The following is a 10723-nucleotide window of genomic DNA, read 5'->3' on the forward strand; positions in this document are numbered from 1 at the left end:
AAGAGAGGGGGATGAATGGAAAACTACATTTAAAACCAATGAAGGGTTGTATGAGTGGCTTGTGATGCCTTTTGGCCTTTCAAATGCCCCTAGCACCTTTATGAGACTAATGAATGAAGTGTTGCAAGATTTTATAGGGAAATTTGTGGTAGTCTACATTGATGACATATTGGTGTTTAGTAAGAGTAAGGAGGAGCACTTGAAACACTTGGAGATAGTCTTGAAGCGACTGCAGGAGCAGAAGTTGATGATACATTTAGAAAAGTGTGACTTTATGAAGCAGAAATTGGTCTACTTAGGTTTTGTCATCTCTAAGGGTGACTTGAAGATGGATTCTTCTAAGGTAGAGGCTATTTTGAATTGGCCTACACCTAAAACAACCAAAGAGGTAAGAATTTTTCATGGTTTGGCAACATTTTATAGGAAATTCATTAGAAATTACAGTGATATTTGTGCACCTATGTTAGAAACCATCAAGGGTGGTGGTAAGGTGAAGTTTGTGTGGACCAAAGAATCAGGTAAGAGTTTTGAGTGTTTAAAATAGAAAGTTGCCAAGTACCTAGTCCTAGTATTGCCTGATTTTAGTAAGGTCTTCACCATTGAATGTGATGCAAGTCGTTTGGCCATAAGAGCAATATTGAGCCAAGAGGGGATACCAGTGGCTTTTTTCAGTGAAAAACTAAATGAAGCAAAGAGGAAGTATTCCTCATATGATTTAGAGTTGTATGCTATGGTGCAACCTCTAGAAAAGTGGAGGCATTACTTGCTTCCTAAGGAGTTTATTGTGTATACTAACAATCATGCTCTTAGTTTTTTGAATGGACAGGAGAAACTCAGTCATAGGCATATGAAATGGGTTGAAATTCTTCAAGAATACACCTTAATCATCAAGCACAAGAAAGGGGTAGCCAATAAGATTGCAGATGCTCTAAGCAGGAGGGTGTTGACAGTGCAAGAAATGCAGTTGCAAAGTATGGGTGTTGAAGCTATCAAAGGATTGTATGAAGAGGACCAAGATTTCAAGGAAATATATAAGGTATGTTGTGAGTTTGCAAATTCTTTTCAAGGAGAATTTTCTGACTATACCTTGCAAGATGGCCTTTTGTTTAAAGGGTGTTAGTTATATATCCCTAGAAGTTCAGTGAGGGATAATGTAGTAAAGAAGAAACATAGTGGTGGTTTAGGAGGTCACTTTGGGCTAAATAAGACTTTGGACCTAGTTAGGAGATTTTACTTTTGGCCAAAGATGTAGACTGATATCAGAAAGTTTGTGGAGAGTTGTATTGTGTGTTAGAGAGCAAAGGGGGTCTCAACCAATGCAGGAATGTACCAACCTATATTTAATGTTTCTGATCTAACATTGTATAGGAGTCCTACTGCAGAAGAATGTGTAGGTGAATCTGTTCAGGAAAGTGAAGAATGGATAAAACACTTACCACCTAAGGAACCACCTAAAATGGAGTGCATCTTGGATAACAGGGAAGCCAAGAAAACAAGGCACAAGACCTATTTTGAACACTTAGTTAAATGGCAGGGCCTTCCTAACTCAGAAGCTACATGGATGCTGGAAGAAGATATCAAAAAGTAGGGTGGTGATTTGTAGTAGTTAGTCTCGAAGAGGACTTGAGACAAATTTCACCTAGGGAGTATGGTGCAGGAGCACCTACCTATGAAGGCATGAGCCAGGAGAAAAATGATTTTCTATTAGTTAGAAGCAATGTAATAGGACCCTATGGGTCCTTTTTGTAATTCAATATCGTAGGAGTGTGACAAGTTTGTTCATGTTTGGGTCAAATTGTCATCTAGGGTCTGGTAGAGCAAATTGAGTCAGTAAGGGTCACAATGGTCTAAATTGAGCGATCAAGTGATCACAAGTCTATTTGAGTAATTTTTAATGTTTTAGAATCAAATGTAATCATTTTGGGGGACTAGGATAGTCTAGAGTCTAAGTTGGTTGAATTATGCAAAAGTTGTCAATTTGTTGTCATGACAAATTTTTGCACTTTTTGTAAATCAGGATTCTCCAACGGTCAGTCAATTTGAAAAAGAGTTGGAGGAGGTTTTGGTCATTTGGGAAACACCTTTAAAGGCCCCAAACACTGAAGAATGTATGTTGGTTGAGTTTTGGTGATTTGGAAAGAAATTGAAACATCAAGAACTGTTGGAAACTCGAAGAAACCGTCTAATTTATGTTGATTGCATATTGAAGGTGGATTGGTAAGAATGTTCATGGCTTAGATCCAGTAACTAGATTGTTTTACCTTTGTTTTTCTTTTAATGTGAAGTCTTGAAGTGATCGCTGCCCCATTCTACAAGCAAATCCTTACCGGGTAGCCTAAACCCTTAAACCCCTAGGGTTTGACTACAATAATGGGTTTTGGCCTATCAATCCTTAACTGAACACTCTATCTTTATAGGAGATGATAGGCCACTATATTATATGTTAGTACCAAAAGCCATTAAGAGGTTACAACAGGGTGAAGAGGATGGAGAACTAACCCTAGGTCTGGCATCTCTATGTGACAGACCAGTTTGATGAGTGTAGTGCGCGAGAATTGAGAGGTAGAGCACTGGGAAAGGGTTTGAATGTGTTAGAAGCATATTTTTTAGGTTTACATGACATTTCATGGTTAGTGATGGTCACCCATTAGGAGAACCAAACCAGTTTGTGAAAGGCGTTCAGACAAATAGGTCTAAAAGCCCTTGAAGGTCTGTTAGTGCAGCACCGGTTGGAATATCTGCAAGTTGGACCGGTACTAGAAACTAATATATTGTTTATAACTCCCAAAAGGGTATCCGAAAACATAATTTTTTTGTCTAGATCCTCAAGGTGTCAAAAGTTATCACCTGATTACTTTAAAAGGAGGCCTAAAAGCAACCAATTCAGGTTTGTGGGCGAATGAGTCAAGATTGATGTTCCGATGGATCTAAACAATGAAATCATGTTTCATTTGTGTTCAGGTTTTGTGAGAACACCCCTCCAAGGATTGTAGTATTGAATTGGTCAAGTGAGCCATTCAAACCCTTAAGCCTAGTAGTAGCCCACTCATTGTATGCAAGGGTGTGTGTAGCCACACAAGAACTTGATAAGTGTTTGTTGTCCGAAGCGGACATAGTGGAGCCTTGGAGGGTGAACTCACAAAGCTGGTTCCCACTTTATGGTACATCCTGATTTTTGCTGAAATCATACATTTTTTGGAAAATATAATTATTTAAGCTTTAAGAGGTCCCATTTGAAGTAATTAATTGAAGAGAGTTAGATCAAAGGCTCCTAGATCAAAATTTCTTGGATAGAACCTCTCTACTTCTAAATCATACTTGCAATCGAGTCTCCTTTGCATCTATCAAATGCTGATAAAAAACCAATTTTACATTAGCTTTTGAGGGGTCAAACGAATTCATTTAGAAGTTTTGTTTTTTTGAGGATTTAGTCCTTATTATAAGCTTTCCAAATAGTATAATTTTTAACATATTTAAGTTTATTAATATTTTTATTTTATTTTTTACAAATGTAGGTTTTTCACCGAACATGAACTTCTTTGTTCAATGCATTGGGAAAAATAGCAAACTAATTCAAAAAAATTCAAAAAAATATCTATGCCCTAGGTATTGATGTCTTCTTTCTAACAAAAAAAATAAAACTTAATTTTGATATATATAGAGCAAGTTATGTGTTCAAACGTACACCTATATCTAAATTATAATTAGTCGGACTTCAAAACTTAATAAAATAAAAAATATTCAACATATCACTATCAAACCAACTGCATGCCCTAGGTATTGATGTTACAAACCAAAATTTAAAAGAGATAAGTTTTTATCATTTATAGAAAAAAATTTATACATTTCGGGATCCACATCACTCTTAAAAAATGTTGTTTCCTATAAAAAACTACTTTTGAGGGAGATGGAAAAATCAATAAAATTTTATTCAAAAAAATTTGAAAAAAATATATTTAGAATCTACAAAAAGGATGTTACAAATCACTAGTTTACATCATCTTCAAATTATTAACGATTTAAAAATTATAGGTGTCGGAAAGTGAAGGTTTTTTGCAAAATGTTCATCTAAGTGTCAAAGTTGGTCAAAAAGTGGGAACCAGTATTGTGAGTTCACCCTGGAGTTTTCCAAGGTGTTGTTTGGTGTCATTGAACCATTGCTTGACTTGGTGTTGTGTAAGGATCTTTTGAAAACATGGATTACCGGTTAAGTTTGTGAACCTTAGAAGTTGACTAGTTAAGGTTAACCCCCTTCCAGTCTATTTCCTCCTCATCAAAAGGAGACTTGAGATGCTCAATGCTTGAAAGGTATGCTTGAATTCTTGATTGTGTGATCTCATGAACTTCTTTCTTATGAAAACTCTTTTCTTATCATCCATGCAAAATAGGAAAGTGAATGCAACTTATATACTCGTCAAAAAGGGTTATTGAACCGATTTTCCTTCACAGGCCGACACCGGGGGAGTTTTCCCGCTCAATGCACAACCTCCAATGCAAAATTGGAAAGGGTCCTGCCCCAAAATAGGGTAGGGATAGGGGCACCACACCCTTGTTCTTCCCTTTTTTCCAGGACAGGCTGCAGTTCAGGTAGTGCAGAGGGCAAGACATATACAATTTTCAGGTGTCGAGCAAGTCTCTAGTCTTGGATCAGGCTTAGGGATTCGATTTGCATGCGTGAGGACCCTAATGTGGTAAAAAATTACAAGGGTCACAATTTTATGATGCTACAATATGAATCTCACCACTAGGATCATTCACTTCATAAGGAAGGAGAACCATATGAAAGATTATCGTTGTTGTTATGTAGCTAGGTCGGATCTCTTCTAGGGCTGACCTAGTTCACCTAAGTGCTAAGTGGCCTTTGGTCTTAGCAATTTGACATATGTTTAATTGGGCCTATTTGGGTGATTGTGTAATATATTATAATAGGGCAGGCCCTATTTGGACACACCTCATGTGTAGCTTGTAAATTCAATAGGTCAAGACCTATTAATATGTAACTTGTAAAGTGTTATTGGTCATGTCCTAACCAATGTAACTTGTGATATTGGTCTGACCCTATAATGTAACTTGTGAATTTGTAATTTGGTGCCAAAGCCAACCTAGGCATAAGGGTTAATGGAATGTATATAAAAGAAAGGTGACTTGTAGTCACAAGGGCATTAAGTTGTAAGGAAAATTCATCTTTGATTCTGCGAGTTCCTCCAACAGCAATTAGCATCTGCAAATCATCTTCAAGGCATCAAATTAGATCTTCCAGTTAGCGAATTGTTTCCAGGCTAGGCGAATATCTTGCTAGGTCATCTGAAGTCATCCTAGGCTACCTAACCTTCTATAGGCTACCAAATCTGCTGTAGGACATTGAATCCTTGAGTTAGTTGTGCGACATCTTCCAAGTGCAAGCTCAATCCATCAACAAATCATATTTTGGGCATCATTATCGGACTGAGATCCGAATCAAGGTTCAAATAAGTAGGGTTTTGGTGCTTATGTTTGGTGCCCTAGCTGGGCAAGGTTGTAAAATGTCTCTACCTTGTTCTAATCAAATCTGAGATTCTTTGTTGCTGGTTTTTTCCTCCAAGAGGGAGGTTTTCCTAGGGTATCATCGTGTTATGTGTTTACTTTACTTTGCATTCTTATTTTTTGTTAATTACTGCTAATCCGATTGCTAAAACTAACAATCGTGTTGTTCTCTAACATTAGATGTTGAATCATTGGTATATCTTTATATTGCCACACAATTCATTAGAGTGACATTATTGTGGCATGGAAATCCATAAATTCAATAAGTTCTATCCCAAATGTGTAATCACTTACACTATATTCTTTCCTTATCTACCATTTTTTAATGTGCCTAAGAAGGGGCAAATTTTCTTGTATCTCATCCAAAAACAACACAATCCAATTTTCCTTAGTCCTTGGACACATCTAGCATGAAAAATTGTGTGAGAGATAAGAAACTTGAACAAGTGTGATTCTTGATGAGATTGTTTTCATTGTTTGAATGTACACTTTGCTAGAGTTGAATGTTCATTGGATCTTTTCCTCTTTCTATTTTATTTCTCTAAATATTTTGAATAATCTTAACTAAATATGTTTTTCCTTTCTAGACTACATGTAAGTGAGGTTTATCTACTTCTTTTTTGTGCTTCTCAAATTTGAAATGCAAATTCATTTGCTACTTGGAAATAACAAGTTTTATACGGCTTTCAAATGTAATCTATACTATGATTATGTTTTGGTGTTTTTGATAAACCTTTTCAAATAAACTTAATGTATTTGCAAGAAAAGTAAAGAAATTGATCTAAATCTAATCTACCTAAGTAACTATAAATTTTAAGGTAAAATAAGAAACAATAATAAAGTGTTACAATTCAGTCTTTGGACATTTAGTGTCACAGTAGAAACACTTTGTTGGTGAGGCAACCACCAAGGTTCAAACCCCTACTGGGCCACTGAGTTCATAGGCCGTGTACCTTTGCTAGCCCATTGAGCTCGCAGGTTTGGACAAGAGAAGTGTGAGGAATGATGACCCATCAGGAGTGGCCTTGTGGGAAGAGGTCCTTCGTAAGTGGTCTCTCTTGGCTCAAACCAAGCTAAAAACTTGAGTTCTCCAAACAAACAAACATAAAAACAAAAAGTGTTACAATTCTTGGGCAAGAGCATGAGATCTAATTGCTAACAAAAAAAACTTTTCATAAAGAAATTTCCTTTTCAAAATTAATTAATTTGAAAGAATATTTTGAATCTTCTGGTGCAAGTGTCATAAGTGTGTTCTTAGAAGGTGTAACTTGTATTTCCAAAATAATCTCTTCTTCTAGCCTTGGGATATTCCACTTAATAGAAAGGGAAAATAAGAAGGGTGAGGAAAATAACATTAACTTCCTAGAGACAAGAATTTAGAATTGCGCTTTGTGGTGAGGCTTGCAATCTTCCAAGGTGATCTAATCCTTAAGAAAGGGAAGCAAATCTTTTCATGATCATTTGCAAAGACAACCTATGAATCTTTCTATCATGTGGGAAAAGAAACTTCTTTGACATGGCAAAGCTTGTATGCAAAAATTAGCCCCCCTTATGGATGAGAGATGCAAGTTTTATATAGGAAAAGAAGAGAGGGAAGATCAAATCAAAAAGAAAAAGAAAGCTCAACTTAAAAGCAAGAAACTAGGAAAGAAAACATGTCATCTCTTACTAAAAAAATTGTGTTTTCAAAAGAAAAATGGAGAGAAACCAGCAATGTTGAAGCACTTATGGTCATGCCGAAAGGTAACATGATCGCCTATGTCAAGGTACCCCTCTTACCAATGCTATTGACCTAGGCAACTACACAACCTAACATAGGTCACCCAAGAAATCTTAAGGTCCCCAGGTGCCCCAATAGCTCAAAGCAAGTGTCAAGACTTTCAAATAGCAAAAAGGCCTACTAGAGACCAAAAGGAAATTAAACAAAGGAGAACACATAAAGGGGGCTATGAAGTGTTAGGAGGGCTTCTATCAAGGCAAAAAAGATTATAAAGATAAATGAACATGCCATGTGTGTTGTGCACTAGACTATCAAATCGTCATTGGTTTTATACCCATCCAAATTTGAAAATTTATAGAACCCAATACTTTTCACCAATTAAATTCAACCTCTTAAACGACAATCTACTTAATTTGAATGAAGTCTAATTTATTTAAAATAAAATATAATTTTTTTTTTTTTAATTTAAATTTAAATTTTGAACATTTACTAAATATAAATTATTCAAAATTATATTCGATATAAATTTCTTTATATAATTTAAACATAAAATTTTAACACAAACTTTAATTTGATGAAAATGAAAAATAACAAGATAGTTTATATTAAGAAAAAGATAAAAACTAAACCATAACTTGATAAACTATCGAGACTAGTCTGAACTAACTCATTTATATTTTAAAATATATATTCCGCAAAAAATGGGGCATAACCAGAGGAGATTGCAGAAGGTACAGGCCTCTAAATTACTCGATATGTCCAACTCCATTTCTGCATTTTTGACTGAAGGTTGAAATTGTTTCTGGAAATTCTATTTTTCTTCATTTCTTCATAGCTTTTGAATCCCCTTGATGCAGGAAGTATATTAGGTAAATTGTACATTGCAGTTGCACAGATGTTTTCATGGTTTTCTTATGACTGAAAGGTATTACAGATACAAAATATGCCTGATTAGTGTGATTTCATTATTCTGAACCAAAAGCGTTTCCTTGAATCCTGTTGAATTATTTCATGGCAGAATTCGCTTAATTAAATTGGACTATTGATATTGAAAATGCGACATGAAAATACAGACTAATTTAAAATGATCATCAACCAAAGATTCTGATAAATTTAGCTTAATAACAACCAAAATAGCTTGAATGTTTCTAGATTTGAAACATTTCAAGTTATTATCATGAATTGTGGAAATTTCGTGTATTTACCAACAAAAATGCATAGCTTGCAAAACGAGGTATGTTCATCACATATTACATCAGAATAATACAACAGGCCACAATCTCTGAAATTGAGGCAGTAGCAAATAAATAGCATATCTTAAAGGAAAATCAAAATCTTATTATTATATTTTATAATCAAACAAGAAACAGAGTGCATGGCACACACAACAGCATGAAAACAGCTGCTCTACCCTGACTACAGTAGAGCTGTAAATTGCAATCATTCTCTGTAATAGTGCATTGTGCAAAGCATGTGTTGAGAAAACACATCAATTGCTTTCTTGAATCTGTGCTTTTCTTCAGTTTGTCCAATGCTGCAGTCATTAGTATGCATATTCAGTTCCCAATACTCATATTGGAGCAGCCAGTATATGAGCTTACAGTTTGCTGTAGGATTGTCTTTAGTTGCTCTGGATCTACAATTGCACCTTCAATAGTCTTCAAAACAACCAAACAAGAGACAGTTTCAGATAATATACTGCAACAAACATTTCTTTTCCAGCTGACCAAGATTGGAACACAAAAATTTGCACAAGATGGCTTCTTAATAGCGCTATTTTTTTGCACCATTAAATACAGTTATTTCCTAAATTTTGGAGGGCAAGGGGACAGAGAAGAGTTACTAAAACAATCTAAAGAAATGAAAAGAGAGGAAGTTTTAAAAAGTAATACATAGAATTTACAATGGCAATGATAAGGGTGGGAAAATTGGGGAGCTCGTCATCAAGTTTTCTAGCAGTCGTTTTGCAAATCTGAAAAGTTAGAAAGATAGGGCCTACTAATCAGAAGGCTAGAAAAATAGGTCTTACTGTTCCATAAACTATCTTTGATCTCATAGCGTTAAAATTCTTCTATTCTAAGATATTCTATTCATTTCCTTTTAGCTTTTAGAAGATTTTTTAAGCCTTTTCCCCTAAAAAGTCACTTCTTTTTGGTTTTATTTATGTACCAAATGGAGCAGGGAACTGATTATGCATGAAATCCATTGTCTGTGTGTGGGGTAGGTGGGGATTGCAATGGAGCTCATGATCTAACCTTTTCACTGAGAACAAAGAAACTGATCCTCAGTTGGCAGGTCATTCTAGCTTGTATGATAGTGAGGTTAAAGCTGTCAATAGCCTTTGACAGAGCCAATGCAAGACCAGGCTTTTTCTCACATTCCACTAGTATTTCCAGGCCTGAATCCTTCATCTCCACCATCACCTATCCAAACCAAAAAGACAAGCTCTCTCTCAATCATGTAAAAACATATAATCAAAGCTAATAACAATCAAAACTTAACACACAAACCACTCACAACCATACCCACTGAGAACCAACAAACCAACCTTCTCTTGAGGAGACCTATTAGCAATAGTAGCAAACAAGGCTCTCTGAGAAGAAAGAATCTTGCCATGGATCTCAGACTGTATGCTCTCAATTCCATCTTTGAGCTGCTGAACATATGCTACTGTGTCTTCTGCAAGAGATCCTCTTCCCTAGCACAAAACTCAAAATCATCATTAAGTAATGCAATGCCTGTACACAACCTGAAAAACGGAGGCATCAATTGTAACTTGGTTAACTTACTTTGGGTACCAAAGCTCGCAGACACCGCAATGTTTTGAGCAATTTGTCCCTGTACTCTGCCCTAAAAACTTGTTTAGAGTCACCTTCTTCATTGGTGGAGGAATCCCCTGAACATGGGTCATTACAGCTAGTATCAGGATCTGAAAGAGGCAATTGGCTGCTGACTGCCATCGCTCAACACAGAAAATGTCAATATGCTTGGAATGTAATGAGTGAATTGATACTTGAAGGGCCTGAAACCTGAGGATTCTCCTTACAAGGGATTTGGCATGACTCTGAATTTTAGAAAGTTAACTGCAGCATACATTTTGTTTATAAACCCAATTGGGTTTTTATGATCCGCTTGGGAGGTTAGAGTGCAAACGTGATGCTCGTGGGACAGCCAAGCATGCTACACACCACTCTTGCATGTTCCCCTGTCTCCATCATCCCTAAATATATGCTGTCATATCCATCACTTTTTCTTCTTCTACCTATTCTTTTTACTCGCTAGCTATAGGGGGGATTAATTTGTTTTTCAATCTGTCAATTTTATTATTATTTGTGCCTAGAAAAGTGTGCCCGAGAAGATTTTCTCACCCTTCTAAAGTTATTTTTCTGCTTTTTGTTTGATTTTAAAAAGTAGTTTATATTTCCGTCGCTCACTTTTGACTATTCTCAAAGTGAAAATCTAGAATTTCCATTTCTTAAA

The 10723-nt window shown here is 35.8% G+C and overlaps 1 protein-coding gene across 1 annotated transcript; it reads right to left on the minus strand.

The window, feature by feature from the left end:
- Positions 1-8560: 8560 nt before the first annotated feature.
- On the minus strand, positions 8561-10384 carry LOC131065254 (uncharacterized). The gene is made up of 4 exons (XM_057999725.2): positions 10033-10384; positions 9792-9941; positions 9499-9666; positions 8561-8901 (listed from the first exon to the last, which is right to left on the minus strand). The coding sequence occupies exons 1-4, from the start codon at positions 10201-10203 to the stop codon at positions 8800-8802; spliced, it is 591 nt and encodes a 196-aa protein (XP_057855708.1). The 5' UTR covers positions 10204-10384; the 3' UTR covers positions 8561-8799.
- Positions 10385-10723: the final 339 nt, after the last annotated feature.

This window comes from Cryptomeria japonica, chromosome 2 (genome assembly GCF_030272615.1).
Source record: "Cryptomeria japonica chromosome 2, Sugi_1.0, whole genome shotgun sequence".
Lineage (NCBI taxonomy): Eukaryota > Viridiplantae > Streptophyta > Pinopsida > Cupressales > Cupressaceae > Cryptomeria > Cryptomeria japonica.